Genomic DNA, 26,978 nt, shown 5'->3' with positions numbered 1-26,978 from the left:
CTGAAGTGCAGAGACCCTGGCAGCCTGGCTCCTGAGCCTATGCTCTTGGCCACCGTACATTCTCAATCTCTCTTCCCTCCCCTCCTCTTCCCTCCTTTTCTGTCTTCTTCCATCTATCCACTCATCCATCCATCCATTCATCCATTAAGCCTCCATCCATCTATCCATCCATATTTCTGACCATGTATCTCTCTATATATAGATAGCTGGAGATAGATATAGATATAGATATAGATATAGATATAGATATAGATAGATGTCTAAGTTGACATGCCAGGGGCCCTGTCAACTTAGAAGTTCCACAACAACCTCAAACTCAGTATGCCCCAAACTGAACCTCCCTTCTTTCTAGTCCTACATATATATATGTGTGTGTGTATATATATATGTGTGTGTGTTTATTTCTGACCATAAATATAGATAGATAGATAGATAGATAGATAGATAGATAGATAGATAGATAGATGGATAGACAGATAGATAGATGATGGAGAGAAATATATGTATCTCCAACTATAGAGATAATTCCTCTTTAGGTGGGAGGTTGAATTACAGAACCTAAAAGTTTCCTTGCAGTTCTCAAGTTCTTTGAAGTTTAGTTTATTTTAGACTATATTTTGATTATTTTTGGCAGGTGTTGATCTTCCTAACTAACTTGTTTGGATTTACCGAAACATACATTTCAGGGCTAGCATGGATCTAGGAGAAAGACCAAGTCCCTCATGTTGAGAGTGAGATGAAGTGACCCACTAAAGCTCACCTGGTCCAGGCCTCTGCCTGTTTCACGTGATTTTGAACTCTGGATACGTGGCAAGTGGTGATAAGGACAACAATCCAACTAGGTAATGAGTAAGAGAGAATGACAGCCTGGAATTAGAGTGTAATCTGTTTTTACCACATGTGTATGCTAACAGTCAGTGATGATTATGATAGTGGTCATGATTCCAGCAATTCACAGGTCCCCATACCTGAAGAGATTTAGAGACCTCATCCAATGCACTTCTTGCTTCCTGATAACTAATGCCTGATTCATTCCAGAGATGAACAAATTTAAAAGAACGTGCTATTTAAAAGAAAAAAAGGAATTTTAAAATCTTTTCTAGCTTTTATTTCTTTCTGAGGAGTTCCCTCCTATTAAATGCTTATTTTTTTACCTTCATTTTAAAAATAAGTAACTGTAGAACAGCGTATAATTCTCTGAGCCACACAGCAAAAGAAAGTAAGAGGAAGCAAAAAGAAGTAAGCTCTGTGGTCATGGGCAGTAAGAGACTCATGATAAAGGAGAAGTTGGGTTTGAGGATATGAAAGCTGGAAACAGTTGGTTCAGGCTGCACCAGAACACACACATTACATCCATGCCAATTGCTGTCTTTTCAAACTCCGGGAAGCCTGGCGTGGGTGAAGCTGAGTCACCTGGAGGCTGTGCTGAAGCCTGGTTATGCTATAAGTTTTATATGCAGCAGGCTCTATCTTTCTCTCAGAAGTGGGTTGGGACAGCCCTTGATATCCAACCCTCCCTACATTCACCTCCTTTGAGAAGAAAAAAATAAGACTCAGAAGGTGATATTATCATTTATTGAGTAGCTACACTGTGTCCAGAACGGAGCTTTACATGTTTTATATCACTTATTTATCTCAGCAATCTTGAAAGATGATAGTATTTTCCCCATCTTATAGGTGAAGACTCTGAAGTTCAGAAAGTTAAAGTGATATCGCCAGGGTTCCTGATTGGTAAGTGATGGAGGCTGAATTTGAGCCATTATCTATATGCTCCATCATCACTGTCCTGGGCAAAATGGCCTAGATGCATTCTATCTGCATTCCTGCTTAGATTCTGCACGACTTCTCCTGTCCATTCCCTCGGCCCCCTCTCCTCTAGTCCATGAGATTACAGCTTTGCACACTGACAAGAGGGTCCTTCTTAGCCTACACATACAACCAGGCATCAAAGGATGGAAGGGTTCATCTCACACACTCACAGACCATGTAGACCTCCAGCTAGAACTCAGAACATTGATGGGGACCTGCTCTCCAATCTTTCACCTCCCCTTTCTCCATGAAATAAACACCAACATTCACTCACCAGCCCACCCCCAGCCTACAAGGCGGCCCCTGCCAGATCACGCTTCCCACTGTGGAGGAAGGCACATATGAGTGAGTGGGCTCATCCTTTGACCTCTGTGTGAGATGGTACATGGTCCTACCCCACGGAGTCAGAGTGCAGAGTTCCCAGGGTAGCACAGGTGTGGAGATTCAGAAGAGCAGCTGTCAATGCATCTGAGGGCACAGACACCCCTACCATGCCAGGCTGGGAGAGGCCACTCCTGTATGTGGCAGGTGGCTTGTGCCCAGTGGCATCAAAGCTATGGCAGGGTATAGCAGAGATCTAAGGCCAAGTGGAAGTGGAGCTGTTGCTTTGGTTTTGAAAACCAAATGAATGGCTTTTACAAACCTCCACCCACAATTCTGTGAAAAGAGATAAGAATAACTCTGACCCTACTCTTACCTCCCTCTTCATCAATTCAAACTGAATGAAGAGCAACCCTATATGGATACAAGAGGGTAGATACAATGACCTCAGCTGGGTCTAGCACCACTTTCAGGGAGGCGGATGTCCTCACTGGGCCCTCTTGCATCTCTTCAAAATGAGAATGACCAAGTTTGGATTTATCATTCTGTTCTTGAATCCCAAAGACTATCCTTAGAGCAAAATATACTCTTTGAAGGATGAGGATGTGGAGAAGCACGGTATCTTTAAATAACAAGAGAAGGGAATCTCAGATTAGGAAAACTGGAGAAATGCCCATGTTACTAGGATGAGGATGCCAAGTGGCAGGTACAGGTTGTCTGTGACTTTGTCATGTGTGGGAGAGAAATGACCTTTCTCAGGGTGTGGGACTATAATAGGCTGCACTCCTGATGACCTTGACCATCCTAATCACTCTTGTGTGATGCCAGGGCCCAGGTTCCACCCAAGTTTTACTTTATAGCTATTCCCAAGTTTCCCTATTAATCAAGGAAATTAATGAATACCGAATAAGGTGATCATTCTTCAGCTTTTGAGTTGAAATAGACACATAAATCAACTCAGCTGAATACAGCATGCGGAATCAGTCCTCCAGAAGGCAGCTTTCTCTCTTTCTGGGGGTGTATAATAAGACATAACTTGACCAGTTGTGGGAGCCCCCATCAGCCATGACAGACTAAGTCCTCACCCATGGCCAGGAATGAGGCACAGGCTTTTGGATGTGTGTGTATGAGCAAATGTACATAGAAACCGCCACACCCACACCCCACATACCATGACAGGGTGGAGTATTTGTTGTCCTTACCTTAACCTTGTCACCATTTTCAGAAATTCTGGACTTTGACTGTGCTGTGTCCATCAGGACATAGCCTAGAAATTCTCAGCAGCCTTAAAAGGCACCTTTCCAACAGCATTCCCTTTATCTGCCCCTCACATCTGGGCATCCTGGACTCCACGCAGTTCACAGCCTATAAGTAAGATTTACTTCCTAAGGGGAAGCAGGAGTCATGTCTGACAATGTCTCACCTCCAAGCTTGTATTTGCAAGCCCACATCGCCCACCCATAATACCCTCTTTCGGCATCTGCTCAAGCTGCACAACTTGGTCAGGGAATTTGAGGGGAGAGGTGTTCTGGTTAATGATGAGTTACCATATAGCTATCTTCCAAATATAAAATTAAAAGCCACAGCAATAACTATTAGTTTGAACAATATTTAATCTCTGATGCTTCAGAAGACACTTTGAGATATTGAAGGGCCTTAGGGTTGAGTCTTTGATGGTGACTATGGGTCCTGAGGGTGCTGGGTGGATGTACAAGAGCACTGACTAAGGAGAGGTGGCAGCATGCAACGAGGGTAAGAACCACAGCTCTTTCCCCAAATGGCAGGCTGACCCAGGGTGAGTCACTTCCCTTCCCCAGCAGCACTGGGTCAGAGCTTCTCTGAGGCCCCTCTTACCTCTGATGTTCTATTAAGACTGGCAGAAGACATATTGTGTGGGTTTTCTATCACTGGAACTGAGAAAAATTTAAAACTATCTGCATCAGCACAGAGAAGATCTGAAACCGTTCTTGGGTATATATAAAGCCCATGGGCTGGGCTCCCACCTTGATGTCAGCCCAGCCCTGGGGTTAGTGCAGACTGAGATAGGGAGCAGGAAAGCAGGAAGAACAGGAGTAGCAGAGTCAGGGACCACAGCACCGTTAGTGATTGAATTTATCAAGCCTGTGGAGAAGGACTCTCCCTGGTGGAGGTAGTGGCATAAATACGTGGTCACTTATCCTGCCTTCTCAGACCAAAAAGAGCTGTTCTGCTATCAGTCAACTGAGAGGTTGGGTTACAGGGATGTACCCTGTCTTTGAGACTGGTGATACTGAGAGGGCAGTGGGTGAAGAGATAACGAATCAGCTCTGCTTAGCCCAGGCCTTGTCCAGAAGGCTGGAACTGAGAGAGGGATCTGGCAAGGTATGAGCCAGTCTCCATCCATTGTAGGGATTCCAGGAGGCCCATATTTCACGTGACCCTGCATTTGCTGGATGTAACTTTTTTTCAAGTCATGGACATGTCCATTGTCTCATTTGACTTTTCTTCTCAGGCATGGCCAGTCCCTTCACTCAGCTCTGGCTAGGCTAGACTCTACCCAATGTAAGAAAACCTCTAACAAGAGCAAAATTTTGAACAGTAACTCATTGTGTTATATGAATAGCTTCAGTGATGTATCCAGCACCCCGCCTACACACCAAACACACACGCACACACCCCCTCTTGTGGAAATCACCTTCGGAATGATCCATGTGGGCACTCAACGGCACAACACTCTGAATATAAACGTATGCTTGGACTCAAATCTCTCCCTCCAGTTCATCTTGAGCCCTCAGTTGTGCAGTGGCAAAGGCTCCCAAGTGGAGCATGTGTCTCTTCTTGTTCAGCCAGGACAAAGTCCGCACTGGTGGCAGTCTACTCCTTCAACAGTCCCAGCTTCTTCAGGGCCTCCCTTCTGTGTTCATTGGGGACACCTTTTGGGGAGATCTTGACACTGACACAGGGGGGCCGAGGAAGTTTGTCACGGCTCTGTCCTTGGTAGGACAGGCGCTTGGAGCTCTGCTCCTGCTCCAGGTCAGCCAGCTTGCCTACCTGGATACCTGCAAAGTCTTTCCCCGTGCCCAAGGAGGCCGGGCGGGGCCGAGAATTACGCAAGACGCTGGGCGAGATCTTGTCCAAGAAGGAGCCCTTTCCCAGAGAAGTGCTGGTTTTGGGGCTGGCGTCTTTCTCAGCTGAAAGGTAGTTGCTTAGTCCCACGCCTGAGCGCTCCAGAGTGTTGGACTTGAAGTTCATCTGTCTCAGGCCAGGGGTGTTGCTCTCCTGGAGAGTCAGCCCTGAGTCTGACTTTGGTGGAGTCAGGGGACTGTTTGCCCTTGGGGCCTTAGGGATAGGAATTGGCATAGATTTGGTAGCTGCGACATTGCTTGGAGCTGGAGACTTCATTGTCAAAGGTCCCTGAGCTTGACCTGGAGCTGGAGCCAGAGCTTGAACCAGAGCCTTCCCAGCAGCAGGAATAGCTGCTGAGGCCTGGGTTGGAGCTGCAGGCTGAGCCAGATCTGGAGCTGGGGACGGACGCTGGGCACGTGTCTCCTTGGGTCTGATGGAGCTGGTGGGCTTACTGAAGTGGAGTCCAGGCTCATCTTGATCCTGGGGTAGCCCCAGCTTCTCTAGAGCTTCTCTACGTGCTTTTCTCTGCTCCTGCAGTGAAGAGGAGACCAGGCCAGAATCTCCAGGGGCAGCCTCAGTGTGGCGGGACAACCAGTGCTGGGGATCACTGTGGAAACTGCTTCGGCTGCTCTTCAGAACAATATTAGGTGGCAGCTTCCGGGGCTTAGGGGTTGTGAGAGGAGCTAGTCGGCTGTTTGGGTCCTCGCCTGGTGGGAGGGAAACATCTTCAGCTCTTGCATTCTGAGGCAACACTGCAGGAGGAGGCCGGGATTGTTGTGTGTGCCCAGTTGAGCCTGTTTCCTTGGCTTTTTGGGACATGGCCTCTGAAGCAGTCTGCTCTCTTTCCTGGGAGCTGGATGGTGTGCGGAGCTGGGGTGTGTGGCCCTGCTGTCCTGGCCCCTCGGGCAGGCTGGCTTCCCTACACTGCTCTGGCTGGGTGTCCCGAAAAGCTTCTGGCGGAGGGATGAGCACCACGTCCAAGTCAAGGGCAGCCTCCCGGGGGCTGGCAGCTGCCTGACTGGGTTGGTTGCTCTGGCTGACCTGTTCTTTCTCAGCCTCTGGCACAAGCCTCCCCGGTTCTCCAGGGGTGTGACTGTTAGCCTGGGTGGTGCTTTTCCTGAAGTTCTGGCTTCTGGCAATGTGGATATTCCTGGGGAGGCTGTAGGAGCCAGACCTGAGGCCTAGGCCCTGGGGCTCAGGAGGATGGGATGAGCTGGACTCAGTCACTGTCCTTGGCGCTCGTCCTTGCTGAGTGATGGTCTCCTCTGGACCTCCTGTGAGGGTCAGAAAGAACATAAAAGAGTGAACAGAGGTGAGGGCCCTGCTGCAGAGCTCTAGCTGCAGGGAAGGTCTAACTAATTGTTAATAAATATTTGCTAAATGAAACAACACAAAACTGCAGCCCCAGTACCAGAGGGACTGTCCTCAGGAGTAAAATGCTCCTCACACCCTGGGACGTGTGGCTCCACACTCATGGCCACACTTGTGTGTTGTTTTGTTTCCCTTCCGCTGAGCCTGAGCACCACTGGCTCTCCACACTCTCTAACGAGGGCCTCGAGGTGCTTCCCACTGCAGCTGGGGAGCCCTTCCCTCTCCTTATCTCTCTTACCCTTGTCCTCTGTGTCACCTAGATTAGCTCCCTAGACTAACTCAGTCTCTCCAGAGCCAACCACCCAGCCCTCCCTGACTCCCTTCTCTGCCGGGGTTCTACCTCAGAGGGCCTGCCTTACCCCGGGGAGTGGGCTGGGTTATGGGCAGTGCTCGGAAACCTCTGGGAGTTGTGGCTGGCTCAGACTCGTCAGTGGACAGTCCACTGTCAGCCTCCGTGTCCAACGAGCCAATGGTCTCCTCCAGGAAGAGCAGACACTCCTTCTCTTCAGCGGACAGGAAGTCGTAGCTGCTATCACTCTGTTGGGGGCAGGGGGACGAGGAAGGGCGAGAATAGGAGAGGGAGAGAGAGCTGTGAGAAAGCGCTTCCTCCGCAGAAACTGGCGGGGCCTGAGAACCACCCTGTGACGGGGAAGGAATGTTGAAGAGCTGGAAAGCTTTCCCTCCTGCTACTCTGCAAAGCTGCTGGAGTTGCCTCCTGAAACTGTAGGCACCAGGGAGCACAGAGTGTGTCCGGAGGTTGGCCCACTAGCACCCAGCTCTGGAGCTGGGCAGGCACATGGCAGGGGCCTTTCTTTTGCTCAGTCTTGGCTGGAATGCTTAGGGGCACACATTAGAAGCAGTCCCAAGTTCCAATGTTTGACAGCCTTTGTCAAACATTTCACTTTGGGCACCTCTGATTTAGCTCCAAATAAGAAGGGCAACATAACCATTTGACCTGAAACTTCAGTAGTATTGCTTTTAACTTTTAAAAGTACTTCTGCATACTTGATCTGGTATGTCAAGGACAGTATGAGGAAAAGCAGGAAATGCAGCCAGCTATAAGCTGCCAGGCCAGTAGGAACTGTGGCATGACTGGCCACAGATAAATGTACTAAATGATTTGTGCTTGACTTTGAAATGCATTCCATACGGGACTTTTTCCCCTTGTACGTTTACTTTCTTGATGGCATTTAGCTCTGGCTAATATTAAAATAAGTGTGCATTTCTAAAGCAAATATTAACTTAAAGGGGGAGGTTGGTGGAGAAACTAGATGGTATGGGAAGAGGGAAAAGCAGCTTAGTATTAAATGTTAAGTAGATCTGAAAGCAGATCATATCCATTACGAGAGAGTACATAGAGGTTTTTGGAAGAAAATGATAACGGTCATCTCAGACAGTTACTGTCTATGTTGTACGGGGCTGGAAGATTGCTGGAACAGTTGCTCTTCCACAGAGGAAGTTGAAGGGAAAACAAAAGGGCAAATTGGAATATAAGAAATTTGGGCTGAGTCTCTTCTTGGCACCTCCACCCCTTTTCCTAATATTTGGGACACTTCAGAGTTGTACATTCTTCAGGCCCACTCAGATGGCCAGGAAAGATTTTGAGACAGCTCTAAAAATATCCTGGAAGGAGGGGAGAGGATTGCAGAATACCCCTTCCAGTTGCCTCTGCCCCTTAAAGAGCCACCTGTATGTTGACTGATGTGGGCCTACATGTGAAAGGAAGCCCCAAATATAGACCGTGGAAGCTCTGAAGCTGACTCCTCCAAGTTTCTTGAAGAAAAATATCTTTATTGTCCTCTTACTTCTAAAATAGCCTTGCCAAGGATAAGCTGACTCTTAGTTTCTCCTTCCCGAATGATTCACTTTGAAAACCTTTAATCCCTGTCACATTCTGTGTCCAATGGTATGTGACTATTCACATTGGTCTCAGCCTAACAGGCATAGAAAGACATCTCCACAGCCCTTTTATCTAGGGTCAAAATGAAATTTGTCTGATTGTCTGCACTTTGGATTTGTCCGTGTGTGTTTCTTTCTCTACTCCATTTTTACATATCAAAATCCATTGGTTGTCTTAAACAGCCTTGATATTCAGTAGACACCCTTAAAATCCTTAAATTTTCAAATACCTCTATAGGATATAATGCAAAAAAGCATAAATTCTCCAGGATTCTTATGTATATGATAAGCATGAACAATAAATGTTTGTGTCTGGATGCAGCACAGATTTACTCTTTCATACCAACCTTACAACAACTGAAATTTAAATTCATGCCCAGAAAAATTACAGTTTATTAAATGCCACTCACAAGTAGCTAAACACAGTGACTTTGGAAGATTCTCAGTCTCTGCTCCTAGAAAGGCTGATTCTTTTCTACATGGAGGCATATGATAGGTGCTTTACTTGTATCTCATTTACTCCCCACAAATTGAATTAGATATGAACACTATCGCATTTGAAAACAGAGGAGGCTTAAAGCTTAGAGAAATTAAGTAATTTGCCCAAGGTCATACAGCTTATAAGTAGAGAACATAGATCTGTTTGGTTCCAGAACCTAGACTCCTAATTACCTATTTTCTTTGATCTTTGTAAGAGACTAAAGTAATGCTGCTCATTGCAGAGAACTTCAATAATCCATGTGCTACGAGAATCTACGTTTTGGTTTCCACCATGACCTCAGATTACAGGCCTACTCTTTCTGCTCAATCCAACCCCGAACCTAATGAAAATTGGGGGAAAAAGTCTCATTTGCCCAATTGATCTCTAAGGTCATCCCATCCTATTCTCTATAGAGCCAGGGCTGACTCAGGCAGAAAGCACCCACTGGTGTTGTGACTCACTCCCCAACAATGAAAGAGAAGGTGTAGTGAGCCAGGATGGGTGGCAGGAAAGAACAGGGCAGGGCAGGGCAGGTGTGCAGAGAGCAGACCAGGTTGCGGGAGGGAGAGTATTACGTACAGATCCAGAGCGGGTGGAGGTGCTGCTCATCATGCTGTCACAGCTGCCGACACGGGTCACGGGTTCTGAGCCAGGCCCCGCTGGCCACAGCTCCCTCTCGGGCATCGCCCGAAACAAGGTGCAGGGGTGGCAAAGGGGGCTCCCAGAGGGGAAGCGAGGGGAAGTGAACAATGTCCCAAGCCGGGCCTGAAAAGAGAAGAATCAAAGCCACATGTGAGCCAAGACTTCGGCAAGGCTCTGCCCAGGCCCTGGGTGGCATGGCGGGAAGGACACCAAGCAAGCAGAGAGCTGGAAGAGGGGTGCGAAACCTCCAGCCTGCATGGAAGGACCCTGGAGCTGGCTCAAATACATGCAGAAGGACAAACTTAGGTGGTGGAGAGGAAGTCTAGTCAGAAAGAAGCTTCTACTACTTCTCTTACATTTTTCTCTGAACCAAGGAGCTTAACCTACATTTTCATTACTATAAGCAATAAATATTACAGAGGTCAATAGCTTGAGTTCTGGAGTTAGTTGGGTCTGGGCTCAAATCCCAGTTTAGCCGTTTACAGTTACGTGACTTGAGGCAAATTACTCTGTTTTTCCTCATTAAATAATGTTAGTATAAGGATTAAGTGAGAGAACAGTTAGCACAGTTTAGTTGGTAGTAAATACCCTAAGACCTCATGAGTCAATAATTAACTATTATTGTTCTTGTAACAAGAAAAAGACAAGATCTATCTAGGATCAAACTAAATTGAAACAAGAGAAACAGGAGCTCAGAAAAGAAGGGTTCTGGTTTAACGGGAGACTGTAGACTTGAGAGAAGAAACAGGTCCCTTAATAATTCCTACCTCACGGGCTTATTGTGAGAACATGTAAAACATTTTGCACGGTGCAAATTGTCACCTGCTATCCTAGTCAATATCATCAATATCATCACAACCACCACTACGATGTCCATCTTTAACTCCCTAGCCTAGAGGTATAAACAGGGCACCTACAGTGGTTGACACAAACCTATTTTCTTTCTAGTGAATTTCTTTCTTTCTAGTGCCTCTGTTGTTGCCCATATTCCCAATGAGATTCCCGAGCCCGTGTCAAATGAACAAGAGAAATGTCCCATGTAGCTTCCTCCCAACTCCAATTCCTTAGGGAAAAAAAGTTTCAATATCATTGTAACAATAGTAGTAGCAAAGGAAGGCAGTGTCATTTTCCCTCTGAAAGTCCCAAGAATTTTGATGTGGCTGTTTGTGGGAAATACTCCACTGGAGACGGCAGGCCAGAAGTGAGTCTGCTGTTAAAATGAAATTCTAAAAGAATTAGGATGAAAAGACCATTCCAAGATCAAACAGAGAGTTGGAGGAGAGCCAGAATTAGAATAAAGTTTGTCTGATTCAAATCCATGTATTTCCTATAATGCCATCCTGTATTTTCTTTCATCTTTCCAACCCTCCCAACACTAGGTAAAATGTCCTAGAAGAAAATGTGATCTATTTGAGATCTGGAGGCTTGGGCTTTGGATGCCAGGGCAGATGTCCTCTTGGCCTCCGGTAATAATCGCTTCCAGTGCCAAAGTCAGGTTTGGGCTGGGTTGGGTGAGTCAGCCTTCCAGCCCTATAGAGCTGGCAAGTATGGAGCCCCATGGAGCTCCTCTTCTGCTTGGGAGGAGTCTCTCAAAAGGGGCAGGTAGGGAGGGGCACGACAGTGGGGGGCAAAGAGGAGAGATCCCTAGTGAGCCAGCCATCTGGTTCATAGGGGTCCAGATCCTCCTAGGAGATAAGGAGGGGACTGGAGGGACAGAGACACCAAAGAAGCCCAATGATAAATAAACGTGGGGTGAGGAAGCTCTTAGGGTTTCTTCATGAGGTTAAGCTCCCCAGTATCCAGAAACTCAAAGAAACAGGAACATGAGAAACCATGTGGGTGAAGTTCAGTCATCTCAGCTACCCACTCCATGAATGATGCTCAAGTTCAGGGAGGACTAACCCATTCCTAACATTCTGTAGGGCTGAGGCCACTGTAGCAAAGGAGATCCATCTCTGTAAGTCTAAGCACACAGAAAACACTCAAAAAATGCTGAATGAATGAACTTGCTGTCTGTTCTAGGGTCTATTGGGTTGAGCTTTTGGAAGGCTTCCTCTTGGTTTCTAACCTATTACTGTGAGCTTTTTCTTAAATATTTAATTTCCTGGATAATATATGGCTCAGTGAAATTTGGGCAATGTTTTCAGTTAAACTAACATTTGTGAGCACCTAATAATAGGCGCTAGTGGTACAAAACCGTATAAGACAAAGGCATTGTTGTCAAAAAGTCAGTGTAGATCTAAGGGTCTAGTTTTGGGCTCCAATTTTCTTCTCGATAAAATCAGGGCAGTAAATATTTAAAGTGACTCACTGTAATTAGCATAATATTCTCTATGAATGGGTGAGCAGATGATGCCTCTTACTTTCAGAGAAAATTACTACCCTTGTGCTTCTAAGTATGCTTTAGACTTTACAGAGGTTTTCTAGTCTCTCTTTCCTACCAGGGAAGCCTATCACACTTTCATTTCAGAACCTAGGATACCTTCAAGTAGCTGGAAGAGATAAAAGTGGTAGGAAAAGCACTGCTTCACAAGAACACAGCATGCCATAGCTTGCAAAGTGCTCTCAGATATGCTAATTAGATCTTCAGCATAAACTGGAAACATAGGCAGGATCTGACATTTTCTTCATTTTACAGGTGAGAAAGTTATGGCTCTTACCACTAGCCCTTCCTAATGGACACAGGAAATGACCTATATCTGCATATACAGGACAGCCCTCCACAGGGCATCTCAGGGACTATCTGGATGCAAGAGGGGCATGCCCCCAAGAATGGTTACTAGTCACCCTTGACTAAAATACTAAAAGCCTTAAGACCCCCTTCTCCTTCTACTTCATACCTTAAACCCTGCAAATTATCTGCTTCAGCTTTATACTTCCAGGCCGGTGTATTGCCCCAACAGCAGCTATTTCCACGGTAAAGAAATAACACCAACTGCCAAGGAAAATCATGTCTTTAGGGATTACATACTCCCTGCAGAGAGGAGTCTGAACCTGAAACCAAAGCTAAGTGAGGTGCTGTCACCTTATCTCCATACCTAGTTTTCTGACCTAAAAAATCTGAAAGGTGAAAGCTGCATTTCCTTTCACCGACTTCACAACCTTGAACCATGGGGGCTGTCTCAGGGCAGCCATCGAAACCCTGATAAGAAGACTGAGAAACAAACAAAACACTCAAGGTGAGAGTTTGGTATCTTTTAACCCTTGACTTCTTTGGGAACTTAATAGGAGGAGGGAATGGGTTAAGAAATATGTAGCACTTAAATAGTCAGGACCATCCATCCTGAATTAAATATTAACTACTCCACTGACTAAAATACTAAATACTGCCAAGTCTTGGAGGAGAGGGAATAAAGAACAGGTGAAGTTCTGGCATCTGGAGAGGGTGGGGTGGAGAGAGGGCTCCAGCTCCATTCCAGGTTGGCTTGTCTGCACCTTCTAATCAGACCCAGGTCTCTCTCATCCTCCTCTTCCAACGAACGCACCCACATGTCCTCCAAGAGCTCTGCCTCTCTGCGTACTAGTCAAAGAGGTTTCCTATCTTTCGATCCAGGTGTCTCTGCTTCTTGTTGACTACCCAGAAATGTGCCTTGGGCTGGAAAATATCCTAAGAAAAATATCAGAAAGACTAAAACTTGCACAATGTGCATATCCGTCTCCATGAGCACATGGGCAAGTTTCTGTATGTGTTTAGGCAACATGATCATCTTCCTTTTCACCAGTGGATTTGAGGCAAGGAGCAGGTAGAAATACTCTGTGCATAGGAGAGCTTTGTTGGACACTGCTGGTGGTCTTTACTCCTAAGTTCACCATCTAGGGCAGCCCTCAGTCGGTGAGTGTGGGGTGCTGGCTCTGTGGTGTGAGGTAAGCTCAAGCCTGAATCTCCAGTTGCCAGAACTGGAAAACCCATATATTCACTCAGGACTGTGTGTGCCATGCCCTTGAGCCTGGTACTGAGGTCTTCCCACTTCCCTCTTCTCTGCAGCAGGAGGGAAAGAGTCAAAGTTAGGGACCAAAGGGTTAAACCCCCTAAGATGGATAATGGAGAGGCGACTTGCTACTCTGACTCGACTCCTACATCTGCCTTCCTTCTGCAGGTAAATCTGCCACACAAACTGCCAACTTGGATACCTGCAGGAAAACAAAACAAAGCCACCACCCTGGTCTGCTTCTCTGTCTGTGGACTCTGCCACAGTACCTTGGCCTGAGCCCCACTTGGAATTCTAACTAGACTTGACATGCAGCTGCGAAATATTCATGTAGGTGAGGCCCAGCACAGCCAAGTAGCTTTCTGTTTGCCAGTCTCTGCATCTATTAACAGGTAGAGTCAGAAAGTTAATTGAGTAGAACCCAAATAAACTTGACTTTGCAGCTAGATTATCCATGGGTTTTTCAAAGATGAGCTGGTAGCTGGAGTTGAAGTTTTCCCCACATGCCCAAACCTTATATCCCTTTACAAACAACCTACTACAGCTCATGCCTAACACACCTGTCCACAGAGAGCTCCATTATCAAATGAGCATGATCGAACACACACACACACACACTGCATCCATTATTTAAACAAAGATCGACACTGAGTTGGTAAAGCCACGGGAGAATTTCCGGTTATAATCGCAATGGAAAACCAAGATACTCTCCCCCATTTTGACTCCCTCTATTTCAACGGTTATTTTCCAAAATCACAACTCAATTTCAATTGTTCAGAGATGGAAATTTCCAAAACAAATCTATTTTCTTTTTCTTGTTGTTTGCACAATATGCCTATCCAACCTAAGGAGGTAAATGAAAAAGAAGGTCTTCCCAGCCCCGGTCTCCACAAAAATACTACAATCTCAAGTCACTACCAACCTGATCTGATCCCAGAATGAACTCAGAGAATTGGGGAACAGATAGGAAAGCTCCCTAGCTGGGTATAGAGGGACACCTTCCCTCCCTTGTAGTTCTGATTTCCCATGAAACCCCTTCCTCTTGCTGCAGGATAAGCAGTAGTTGGTTAGTGATTAACTCACCTCCACTGGGTTGGGGGCTGAAGACAGGAAAGAAATACCCTTTTATTTCAAAGGGCAGAGACGGAGACAGAGGCTGCTTCCCCTGCCTCCTACTGTTTTCTTCTCCTTTTGACCTCCTCCTGACTTACCTAGACAGGTAAATGCTTCATCTGTGCTGCCTGGCCCCCACACTGCCACTGACTCAGCCAATCCTAGCCTACCCTCCCTACCTCTCATTCCAGCTGTTTCCTCAGGGAGGGAATGGGAGGGGAATGAGCAGGGTGGTGCTGCTCCCTCTTAGCCAATCATCTCCTGCCTTCCCCTTCCCTGTTTAGAGCTAATAAAGAGCTCTTTAAAAAAGGAGGGCTGGAAGGAGGAGGAGCTGGTTTGGGCTGAGACTGGAAGGACAGGTGGCAGGGAGGGAGTAGGTAGGGATAGTATATATATTTAATGTTGATATAAAGGAACGCAGACAGTCCTCTGGGCAGTGTGCTTTTCCATAGGTCTATCTGAAATAGGTTTTTCATCTAGAACTACCTTCTTCCACTAGGAGATTAGTTGTCCCCTGAATTCTGTAAGCTAAACTCATTTGTGGTCAGTTTTGCTGCTAGCTTTTCTAGCTGTTGAAAGTCACTTTCTTCCCCAAGCCTACTCCCAGCTCATAAGCCTGGCAATTCCATTCATGTCCACTTAGGAGGGTGTCCCAAGGCTAGGGTTGCTGTAGTTGGGCCAGTCTCGTCCCAGTGCTTGACAACAATCTCCTTGGCCTAATTTATTTCTGGGGAAATAAAACCATTCATCCCCTAAGAGGTCCCTATCCTGATGGAAGAGTGACTGGACAGCTTGAAAGGGGAGAGCATGCACTCCATCATTTGGTCCTCTGCTTTCTTTTAGTTGTTCACGGAAGGTGGCCATACATATTATGAAATAAAAACAAAACAAACTACCAACCAGTTTAGCAACTCCTGCCTCCTTTCGTGGACTGACATTTGGCACTTGTAGGGAGAAGAGAGTAGGTAGAAGAATCTACTGCTTTTGGGAAGAGATCTCCCTCCAAGTACAGAGACCACTCTTACCAGATATGATTTTGACTGGAAGCTGGTTTTCCTAGAGGTAGGTTATCCTTGATACCTATCAGGATTTGAGGTATTCCACTTACTAGCATTAAAAGGGCAGGGAGAAAATTTAAAATCAATGTACACAATAATTGCCAACATTTATTAGTTCTTGCTATTTGCTAGGTATTGTGCTGAGTGTTTTCATGTATCTTTTTCTTTAGTCTTTAACTTAAAAAAGTAGACATTTATTAATATCTAAATTTTACAGGGAGGTTAAAAAACTTTTTCAAGGCCATGTAGCTAGGAAGAGGCAGGGAGGGGATTTTAATTCAGGCAATATAACATCAAGATTGCCATGAATCAGCATAATGCCAATCCGCCTGTTTTGGAGAGTCTCAAGTGGAAATCATGAAATACACAGATAATTTGCAAGTGTAATTCTAGCAATTAGATTCGTCCTTTTCCATTTCATTTCCTACTTAAAGCTATTAATATGTTTTATAACAAGACAACACATGGCTTTCATCTTTTCTCTTTCTGTGATCATGGTTGGATAGGAAATAAAAAGCACAGTGATCCTGGGGCCAAGGTAAAGATGAGGTGGAGCAGGACTAATGGATAGGAAGGAGGTTGGAGGAAGCCTGGGATAACCCAGTCCCCTATCAGCAGCCTATGGATATCACAGCTGAATGAGCACTTCAGGCTATGACCTCTCTCCCGGGTGTGTCATTCAAACATGTGTGATGTCATAATACTGACAAAACAGGAAGGGCATCTCCAAATCAGCAGTTCCATGCAACCAGAGTCACACCCATGGATGAAGTCAATGAAATTGATCCAGCTCCATAGGTGTGTGATTTGAACATTTGCTAAAAAAATGAATTGACTTATGAGAATTAACTTCCAAGAGGACAGTAGGCAGTCTTATTTGTGAACAGACACAGTTTTTCAGTTATAATAAAATTAGGATAACTAGGAGGAACCCCTATGTTTTACCAGGTAGAAGCAGGGACATAGACAAAATCATCTTTCTCTTCCTCCCTTTCCTCTCAAAACGTTTTCTTTTGTAAATTATGAAATATTTCAGATACCCTGGCATAACAAACACAACCGTACCTAACACCCAGTTTGGGAAATAAAACATAAACATCATAGTCGAAGTTACTTATAAGCCTTGAGCCTCCCTTCCCCGCAAACACACATATGTTCTAGCTGAAATAAATCTCTCTCAAATTTTCTGTTTCCCATTCTCCATGTACTTAAATGTTTTCCTTGGAATTAATATTGTTTTGCTTTGTTTTATTTTGCTTAGAAATGTACCAAGTCTCTAACATTCCAAGATAATTGGAAAGGAGGCCTGGACTACAGAAGAGGGAGGATTTCCTAAGTCAGTCAAAAGCCTGAAAGAATAAGGCTTCCTGGTTGATATCGGTCATCATTTGAGGGGGTATGTGTGTCATTGCTCTTAGTATGTAAATGCCTGTTTGATGACCAGACTCTGTGGAAACTAATTACAGCCCAGCTCACCTGACTCATCTGTTCCTTCCTTCTCCATTCTTGCATATGCTGTTGTGGTCAGGTCATCTCTTTGACTGTCAGAGGCTAGTTTATGATTTCCTTTCTGAGTACAACCTCCCCACTGAGGCACCTCCCTTCCCCCTAAGTGCACATGTAAGTGTGCACACACGCACATGTGCACACACACACACACGTCATTTCAAAACTGAAATATACCACAAACAGTCATTGGCCAAACTTTCCTCTTAGGCCCCTTATAAAGTTTAGACTCTGCAAAATAGTTGTGGATTTCCATTCTAACCATTCATGATATCTATTTATTCACATTGCAGTTACACCCTAGCAGTGTCTTCCTTTCCCTTTTCTCTCCAAAGGAAAAATTAAGTTACTTTGAACATATGCTGTCACCATCCTTAGGAAACACTTGGCACCCAGTTTGGGCGTGATACTATATGCTGGGGCTCTGAGTGTGACCTCTAAAATACTGGGGGAAGAGAAGGTTTTATTCCTCAAGTAGGGGTTGGGGGAACAAGAGCTTTCTTTAAAGAGAGCACAGCTAGGGAAGAATTCAGATGAGGGTAACTATAATTTGGCTGTAAGATGTGGGACTGGATAGCACAGATTAGGACATCAAATAGATCACTAAGTTCTCACTGAAGTGATATTAGTGTTAAGACTAAAATAATTTGATGAGAACTAAAGCATGTAATTGAGTAAATTTGGATGAAGGAGTTCTGAAATCACTTAATTGTTAAGTAGTTTTAGGGAGTATTTTTTTTCTCTTTTCTTTGTTGAGAGCAGTGTTTCTTCAGCCCACCTATCATGGAAATTTGGAGGACTCAGCTGCCCCTTTCTCCCTAGAACTAAAGAAAGTTCAGGGGCTAAGATCACCAATTAGCATCAGAGAATTCTGCAAGAAACACCAAATCTTAATGTGTTCAAAATTGGATTTACATTGTCCATGTCCATACCCCTCAAATGTCCTCTCTCCTCTATCCCCATCCCAGATAATTGCATCACCACACTTCTTCTCACCCAGGCTCGAGAATACTTCACAGTCATTCTCAAATACCTCCTGTGAGATAGCTTTCATACCTCTTTCCAATTCTTTATCCTCCCTACTCTGGTTCAGATTTTCACTGTCAGTGAGATCATGGACCACTAGAGATGGAGGAGGCTACAGAAATTACTTGTTACCCCTCTTCCATTTTACAGACACACATCTGAGTAGTCATTCCTCCTCTTAAAATACTTCGATGGGTCTTTGTGGCATTCAGAATGAACTTCAGAGTCCCTGTTATGACATAAAAAGACCTTCATGAGCTGGCCCTACATGCTTCTCCTAGCATATCTTCATTTATATTCTGGACTACAGCCACATCCACTGTTTCTGAAACTGCTGTGCTTTCATGCTTCTGGGCCTTTGCCCATGCAGTACACTCTTCTTGGATCTCTTCCCACCCTTGGCATCCTGGCTTAGTCTTATGCTTCCTTCAGGGTTCAGGGTAAGCATGACCTTCTTTTGGAATAGAATGTTAGGTGCAGCTTCACTGTAGTCTCTTAACACAATGTACACATCTGTATATTGAACCCACTAGGATATAACTGTCCTCTTTCTCTCCCTGTAAATTTTGGATTCATGAAAGGCACCAATTTTTTTTCTATGAATTACTTTTCTTTTCTATTGTAATAGTTATATATTAATGTCAAAACTGCTGATAAACTCTTTGGCAACTGAACTCCTTAAGAAACTTGCCCTAAAAAGTTTATTCTTCATGATCAAGCTGAAAGATAATCCTTCTACTACTACAATTTTACGTATTGTTTTTTCCCAATTCTTGTCCTTTGATGTGATATTAAACTCTGTGTTGTTCTTAGAAGTAATGAGCATTGGCTCATTAGGATTGTTTTCAGAGGCTTTTGACCTTTTGATCATGAATATGTCTATCAATCTGAGATGCCTATGAAGGCCCTGAGTTGATGATGCTTCACACTGCAGTGATTGAACACATATCTAGTGATGGGATGACTGATTTCCTTCATCTTTCTTATAACAAAATGCTCCTAACATTCTTCATGTTCTTTACTAATTATTATGGATATCTAAAAATTAATAAGAAATATCAGGATTAATAGAATTTATAAAGTATTGTAGCTTATAGCAAATATTCAAATAGTGGAAATGCCAGGTAACATTATTAGATTCCATTTGGATCTCCTAGGGAGCTCCCAACAGCTCTACACAGAATCACTTGTTGAAATTCCCAATCTAATTTTTTTTTTTTTTTTTTTTTTGCTTTCCAAATTTGTTATTTCTTGGAACATTCTTCATTAAATTTGCATGAAATGCATACTCAGTACACATTTATTAATATTTATTTTATTTGCTATAATGACTCATTATTACAGTAGACAGGGCCATGGAATACACACTTAACCACATGGTATGTTAGTCCATTTGCATTGCTATAAAGGAATACCTGAGACTTAGTAATTTATAAAGAAAAGAGGTTTGGCTGGGCATGGTGGCTCATGCCTGAAATTCCAGTACTTTGGATGGCCAAGGCAGGGGGATTTCTTGAGCTCAGGAGTTCGAGACCAGCCTAGGCAACATGGCAAAACCCTGTCTCTACTAAAAGTACAAAAATTAGCCAGGCATGATGGTGCATGCCTGTAGTCCCAGATACTTGTGGGGTTGAGGCGAAAGGATGGCTTGAGACTGGGAGATCAAGGCTGCAGTGAGTCATGATTATGCCACTGTACTCCAGCCTTGGTGACAGAGCAAGACCCTGTCTTAAAAAATAAATAAATAAATAAAAGATATTTGTTTTGCTCATGGTTCTGCAGACTGTACAAGCATGGTGCCAGCATCTGCCAAGCTTCTGGTGAGAGTCTCGGGGGGCTTACGTAACAGAAGGCAAAGGGAGAGCAGGCAGTGTCACACGGTGAAAGAGGGAGCAAGAGAGAGGAAGGAGGTGTTAACATGCATACGCTGTATACATTTATTAATATTTACTTTATTTGCTATAATAACTCATTATTAACAGTAGACAGGACCATGGAACATACACTTACCACATAGTGTGTTAGTCCATTTGCATTGCTGTAAAGAAATACCTGAGACCTAGTAATGTATACAGAAAAGAAGTATGGCTGGGCATGATCTCATGTAATAACTTAGAACTTACTCATTACAAAAGGACAGCACCAAGACATTCATGAAGGATCTGTTCCCATGACCCAAATGCCTCCCACTAGGTCCACCTCCAATTTTGGAGGTCACATTTCAACATGAGATTTGGAGGGGACAGAACATTCACACTATATCACATGCCAACAGCTCTAAGCAAGGCAGACTGAATAGACTGTAACCACTTGTCTCCTACCTGCTGGTTTCTTGGTTCCCAGAAATGTCACCCTTAATGGTCAACTTCACATATCAGCATTTCCTGCTTTTGCTTTTGATTTGGTGTTACTGGATTCCTTGGAGTCACTAACATCTTTATGTTGATCACACAACAGGCAGATTGGTACCGCCATAAATTCATGAGTAACAACCTCAAATGGGTACTCTATACTGCAGGCAATTACTACTTTAGGAAGCTGGATTTCCCATTTTCTGAAACCACTCTTTTTCTCTCTCCATAACTGTCCACATCTCCTTCACTCCATTTTCATATAACAACTTTGTCACCAATTTTGAAAGCTTCAGTAAGACAACAGTAGTCAAGAGGCAGGAATGCCACATTCCCATCCCCAAATTTACAAACCTACCTTCCTTTGCACCATTTTCTTCTTTTTCCCTGTTGGTACAACAACAACAACAAAACATTTTTCCTATAAAATCCCGTCATCCACGTGTGCTCTGAATCTCATCTCACCAGCTCTATCCCTGCAACCTTCTCTCCTGCATCGTCATTTTGACCTTTCTCCTAAAATAATTCCCATCAGCTTTTTAAAATCTGCTCTCAGTTACCACACATCCAACTGCTTGTTAACTAATTTGTTAAAAATTACTTGAAAGTTAGCAGCTCGCTAACTTCCGAAATTTGGTTATTATTTACCCGGCTATCTCTTTGTCCTTGAGTGTAATTCCATTACTATCATTTTACTGAAGTTTTGGGGGAGTGGAGGTTGGTGAATATGTTCAGCTTGTTGTCTTTAATCAGACATCCCTATTTACTCTTCAACTCATTTCCATCTGGCTACTTTCTCCATGACTCCCCTAAAACAGCTTGTGCTAAGGTCATTAATGAACTCCTGTTTGCCAAATCCTATAGACTCTCTGAATTCTTCTCTAACTTGTCTTTCTATAACATCCAACGCAGCTGACCACTTTCAGTTTTTTTAAAAAAACTATTTTCTCTTGAATTCCATGACATAAAATTCTCTTGCTTCTTTAATCTCTCTCTCCTGAACCCTCAATTATCCTTAGTGGCTCTTTCTTCAACTGACTTTTAAATGCTGGTTCTTTTTCCCTTACCTGGCTCCTAAATGTTGGGAGTTACTTGCAGTTTTGTGCTGAGTCTTCCTCGCTATATACACTCTCTCTGCTTGCTCTCTTCCATCCACACAGCTTTTAGCTATAGGTCGATGAGTCCAAAATTTAGGTCTTTGTCTTTAGATACATCTTTTGAACTTCAGACCTGTAGATGCCTACATGATCTCTGCTTTCTATGAGTCACAAATATCTCAAACTTAACATGTCTTAACTCTTTTTTTTCTCTGTTCTCTCCAAATACTTCCCCCCTTCATCTTCCTTGAATCAGTAAATGTTACTTTTTCCTACCAGTTGATTGAGGAAATATTATTCCCCATCACCAAGTCTTGGAGATTCTATCTCCAAATTATATCCTACATCTGTCCTCTTCTCTTGACATCTACTTAGCCCAAGCCATCATCCACTTATTAGCTGTTTGTCCTTGAGGCAGTTTAAACTTTATAATTCTCAGTAATTATATCTATAAAATAGAGATGACAATAATAGCACATAACTTACAGAGTTATTGTGAAGATTACATGAGATAATACATGAAGAGTGCTGAGTATACTATAAGCACTCAATAAATGCTAACTATGATAATGCTCACCGTCATCACTTCCATATGTTACTGTAGTACAGCCTCCTCCTCACTGGTCCTCCACTTCCACTCCGCCCTCTTCAATCTCTTCTCCACAGGGCAGTTAAAGTAAACTTTGAGGAATATCAATCTGATGCCTTCCTTAAAATGCTTGCATATCCTCCCAGTGATCTTAGGATAACTTTATTCCTTTACAGGAATAAACTTCATTGACTATTCATTCACATGTTCATTCATTCAACTATATATTGAATATCTACTATATATCCAGCCCCTTATTAGGTGTTGGGAATACAAAAATAACAAAAGTCACAATTAGTTCCTGCCCTTGTGGAGTTTACAAGCTAATTATGGGCACAAATATAAAATAAGCAAATAAAATCTGGTAAATATGAATTCGAGTAAATGCTTAATATAGTTTATAGATGCTGCAAATCTGGATTGTTGCCTGCTTCTAATACTTTATCTCATGTCCCCTCCCCCTGTTTATCATACTGTGACCAGACTGGTCTGAAAAATATTTCATTTCCTCCTGCAACATCATGTTTGCAAATGCTATACCCGCTACTTGAAATGATTTTATTTTTCAACTGATTAGTTCTTATTCATGCTTCAGATTTCAGCTTAAATGTCACCTTCTCAAAGTCTTTCCCAGATTTACCAATTTAAATTCGAATCTCCCACCCAATTATTCTTTTCATAGCACCTGTATTTATTTTTCACTTCAGACAGGTAATGTGCTGATGTCATAAAAAGGTTTGAGAGAGTCATCACATCCCACATGTAAGTGCAAAACCCCAATCATCACACTTATGAACTACAAAAGGATCTTTTTTTTTTTTTTTGAGACAGAGTCTCGCTCTGTCGCCCAGGCTGGAGTGCAGTGGCCGGATCTCAGCTCACTGTAAGCTCCGCTCCCAGTTTCATGCCATTCTCCTGCCTCAACCTCCCGGGTAGCTGGGACTACAGGCGCCCGCCACCTCGTCCGGCTAATTTTTTGTATCTTTTAGTAGAGACGGGGTTTCACCGTGTTAGCCAGGATGGTCTCGATCTCCTGACCTCGTGATCCGCCAGTCTCAGCCTCCCAAAGTGCTGGGATTATAGGCTTGAGCCACCGCGCCCGGCCAAAAGGATCTTATAGCACTTGTATTTTTATTTCTTTGTAGTAGTGGTTTTTTTTCCCCTCCAAATTATACCCACCACCTAGAGAAGTTCCTGGCAGGACATTAGCATTCAAAAATGTTTATTCAATGAATTAGGAGGTATTTGACATCATATTTTGCAATAAGTAAAAGCTCAATAAGGATTTGTTAAACCATTTAATACTTTTCAGAGATAAATTATTACCTTAGCTTTTCCTAGCCAAATTCAAGATCATTTTCTTGGTCTTCATTGTANAGACGGGGTTTCACCGTGTTAGCCAGGATGGTCTCGATCTCCTGACCTCGTGATCCGCCAGTCTCAGCCTCCCAAAGTGCTGGGATTATAGGCTTGAGCCACCGCGCCCGGCCAAAAGGATCTTATAGCACTTGTATTTTTATTTATTTGTAGTAGTGGTTTTTTTTCCCCTCCAAATTATACCCACCACCTAGAGAAGTTCCTGGCAGGACATTAGCATTCAAAATGTTTATTCAATGAATTAGGAGGTATTTGACATCATATTTTGCAATAAGTAAAAGTTCAATAAGGATTTGTTAAACCATTTAATACTTTTCAGAGATAAATTATTACCTTAGCTTTTCCTAGCCAAATTCAAGATCATTTTCTTGGTCTTCATTGTAAGAGTAAGAAAAACAAGGCTAGATCTTTGGATGTTAAAGGATGAACCTAATGAGAGGGTGACTTTGGCAGTATGTCAACATAATGCAAAATCTGCTCCTTAGATTTGTAGGTTTAAAAACTCAAATTGATCAATTTACTCCATAATATTAACGCTCTGGGAGAAGTAATTCAATCCAATAAAATTCATTAGAGAAAGAGTTATCAACCCCAATACAAAACAGTTAAGTCATAATGAAAGAAAGTTTGGAATTCCAGCAACTGTAAAATTTTGTCCATAGTTTGGAAGAGTAATTTTATGAAATATCCTACATAATAGACTCTAAAAATAGATTATTATTCCATAAAAAGGACATTTCTATTTAATTCAATATAAATATCCAACAGAATGGAAATGAACTGTGTTAGAAAAACATTCATGGTTACTTGATAAAGTGCCTTTTCCTATTGGATAGTTCTAAATAAACCCTGACAAACTCTTACTAAACCCTTCTTTCCTCCATTGTTGACAGAAAAATTATTACCTCATTTGTTTCATACCTGATATTTCCAAGATTACATCTTTAAAAAAAAAAACCCCACAATTTTATGGTAGTTGTTTATTGATTATCATAGGAAAGGTGCTGCTGAGGACTTCCACTTCCAGGAATGCTGGACTGGGTCATTCAGACAAACTCTCCTGCCATTTGCAGTGGAGAGCCAAAAAGATAGTGAAGAATTTGGCCAGCACTAAGGACACAGGCCTGGATCAAGGTGAGGACAGAGGTCTGGTGTGTTGTGTCCAACATTTGAGGCCAGCCACTTTTCCTCTGGAGACATTTGTCTATTCCAAAATGGGTGGCTGAGATGCTGAGAGGCTGAGTGGTACTTCTGATAGCTTAAGAGAACAGGGAGAACAGGCATTGGAGTTCAGGGTCCACCAATGAATGTGCTCTAGTGAGCCACGCTCACTGCAGGTTGGGACCTCAGAGAGTTGCACTGCAGGAGTGAGAATGAACTCTTCCAACACTGGCGTGGGGACTAGCTGTGCTGGACTTACGTAAGTTACAGTGATGTCTATGCACTCTGTGAGATAGGTAAGGGTTATTGAGAATAATTTTGTCTACATTTTGTACTTAACTTCGGTATTGATTTCAAACCTGACTCCTGAATCAGCAACAACTGCAAACAACTCCAGATTAATAGATTTTTGGTTTATTGTATGATTTAACAGGGCCATCTTTAGGGTTTTAGAACATGGCCAAGTCATTATGACATCTACTCCAATACCTCAGGATTCACGAATGAAGTCCTCCAATTGAATACAGAGAAATGCCATAGGAATAGGATGAGAATACTTCACTTCGTGTAAGGAAGGAATTTTAGGAGGTCAGACGGGCAGAGAAGTTAAAAGAGTGGCAGCTGCTAAAGCAAAGAGAGAGAAGGCTATTCATTCTCTGAGAGCTATTTATAGTTTCTTAGGAATTCTTGAATTCATTTTATGAGGAAATCATAAAAGTTTCAGTGAGCTTAGGGGAATATGTTTGTGCCTTGTTTTCATCTGGTAAACATCCTCAAAATTTATAAACAAAATAGAGACAAAGATAATCCAAGTCAAAACAAAATAGAAAATATATTTGAAATGCCTGCTTTTCTGTTCTTGAATGTCTCATTCAGGCTTAGAGATGTAAGATAAGCACAGATACTTACCCATCCAGTAATTATACACTTTGCCAAATACGTAAGTCCTGCTTTGTAGCCTTCGCCACATAACTAAGAGCACAAGTCACTCTTTTTCTAAGCTCTAATGGGATGGTAAAGAGGACAGAAAAAAAGTTTTCTTTTGTAGTTATAACTAGCATTTAAAATGCTTTTCTTTTTTTTTTTTTCTGAGACGGAATCTCACTCTGTCTCCCAGGCTGGAGTGCAGTGGGGCGATCTCGGCTCACTGCAAGCTCCGCCTCCTGGGTGCACACCATTCTCCTGCCTCAGTCTCCCGAGTAGCTGGGACTACAGGCACCTGCCACCACACCTGGCTAATTTTTTGTATTTTTAGTAGAGACGGGGTTTCACCGTATTAGCCAGGATGGTCTCGATCTCCTGACCTTGTGATCCAGCCTCCCAAAGAGCTGGGATTACAGGTGTGAGACACTGCGCCCGGCCAGATTTTTTTTTTTTTTAATTATTATACTTTAAGTTCTGGGATACATGTGCAGAACGTGCAGTTTTGTTACATAGGTATGCATGTGCCATGGTGGTTTGCTGCACCTATCAACCCATCATCTACATTAGTTATTTCTCCTAATGCTATCCCTCCCCTTACACCCCACCCCGACAGGCCCCGGTGTGTGATGTTCCCCTTCCTGTGCCCCTATGTTCTCATTGTTCAACTCACCATGAGTGAGAACACATGGTGTTTGGTTTTCTGTTCTTGTGTTAGTTTGCTGAGAATGATGGTTTCCAACTTCATCCATGCCCCTGCAAAGGACATGAACTCATTCTTTTTTATGGCTGCATAGTATTCCATGGTGTACATGTGCCACATTTATCCAATCTATCATTGATGGGCATTTGGGTTGGTTCCAAGTCTTTGCTATTGTGAATAGTGCTGCAATAAACATGTGTGCATGTGTCTTTATAGTAGAATGATTTAAATCCTTTTGGTATATACCCAGTAATGGGATTGTTGGTCAAATGGTATTTCTAGTTCTAGATCCTTGAGGAATTGCCACACTGTCTTCCACAATGGTTGAACTAATTTACACTCCCACCAACAGTGTAAAACGTTCCTATTTCCCCACATTCTCCCCAACATCTGTAAAACAGATTTTTTTTTTTAAGATGATAGGGACCTAATGACTTCTAGCACTATTCCTCATTATGCAAAAGACTACCTCCATTACTAATTTCTTTATATTATAGCTTCCCTTTTCATTCTTGTTAG

The 26,978-nt window shown here is 43.2% G+C and overlaps 1 protein-coding gene and 1 long non-coding RNA gene across 9 annotated transcripts; one reads left to right on the top strand and one right to left on the bottom strand.

The window, feature by feature from the left end:
• Positions 1-465: 465 nt before the first annotated feature.
• On the top strand, positions 466-2,785 carry LOC108535137 (uncharacterized). The gene is made up of 2 exons (XR_001887137.1): positions 466-842; positions 1,678-2,785. It is a non-coding gene; the product is annotated as an uncharacterized LOC108535137 (long non-coding RNA).
• CUNH1orf116 (chromosome unknown C1orf116 homolog) lies at positions 1,560-21,106 on the bottom strand. 8 transcript variants are annotated; one of them, XM_017880871.1, is made up of 4 exons: positions 20,970-21,106; positions 9,566-9,751; positions 6,966-7,143; positions 1,560-6,509 (listed from the first exon to the last, which is right to left on the bottom strand). In XM_017880871.1, exons 1-4 carry the CDS (start codon positions 20,982-20,984, stop codon positions 4,984-4,986), a joined length of 1,905 nt encoding a protein of 634 aa, XP_017736360.1. In that variant the 5' UTR covers positions 20,985-21,106; the 3' UTR covers positions 1,560-4,983. The 8 variants fall into 8 exon arrangements, with proteins under 8 accessions (XP_017736360.1, XP_017736361.1, XP_017736362.1 ...); XM_017880872.1 differs by lacking the exon at positions 20,970-21,106 and adding an exon at positions 14,641-14,841; XM_017880873.1 differs by lacking the exon at positions 20,970-21,106 and adding an exon at positions 14,769-14,823.
• Positions 21,107-26,978: the final 5,872 nt, after the last annotated feature.

The sequence above is a fragment of the Rhinopithecus bieti genome, unplaced genomic scaffold (assembly GCF_001698545.2).
Source record: "Rhinopithecus bieti isolate Rb0 unplaced genomic scaffold, ASM169854v2 scaffold_12049, whole genome shotgun sequence".
Taxonomy (NCBI): domain Eukaryota; kingdom Metazoa; phylum Chordata; class Mammalia; order Primates; family Cercopithecidae; genus Rhinopithecus; species Rhinopithecus bieti.
Note: the sequence above shows the minus strand (reverse complement) of the source record. Positions and strands in the feature narration are given on the sequence as shown.

Bases quoted from the DNA above. Each gene is read 5' to 3' on its own strand.
- CUNH1orf116 (XM_017880871.1), bottom strand. The intron at 7,144-9,565 runs GTACGTAATACT...TGCCCCCAACAG, and splicing joins CCTCCACCCGCTCTGGATCT to AGTGATAGCAGCTACGACTT. The intron at 6,510-6,965 runs GTAAGGCAGGCC...TGACCCTCACAG, and splicing joins AACCCAGCCCACTCCCCGGG to GAGGTCCAGAGGAGACCATC.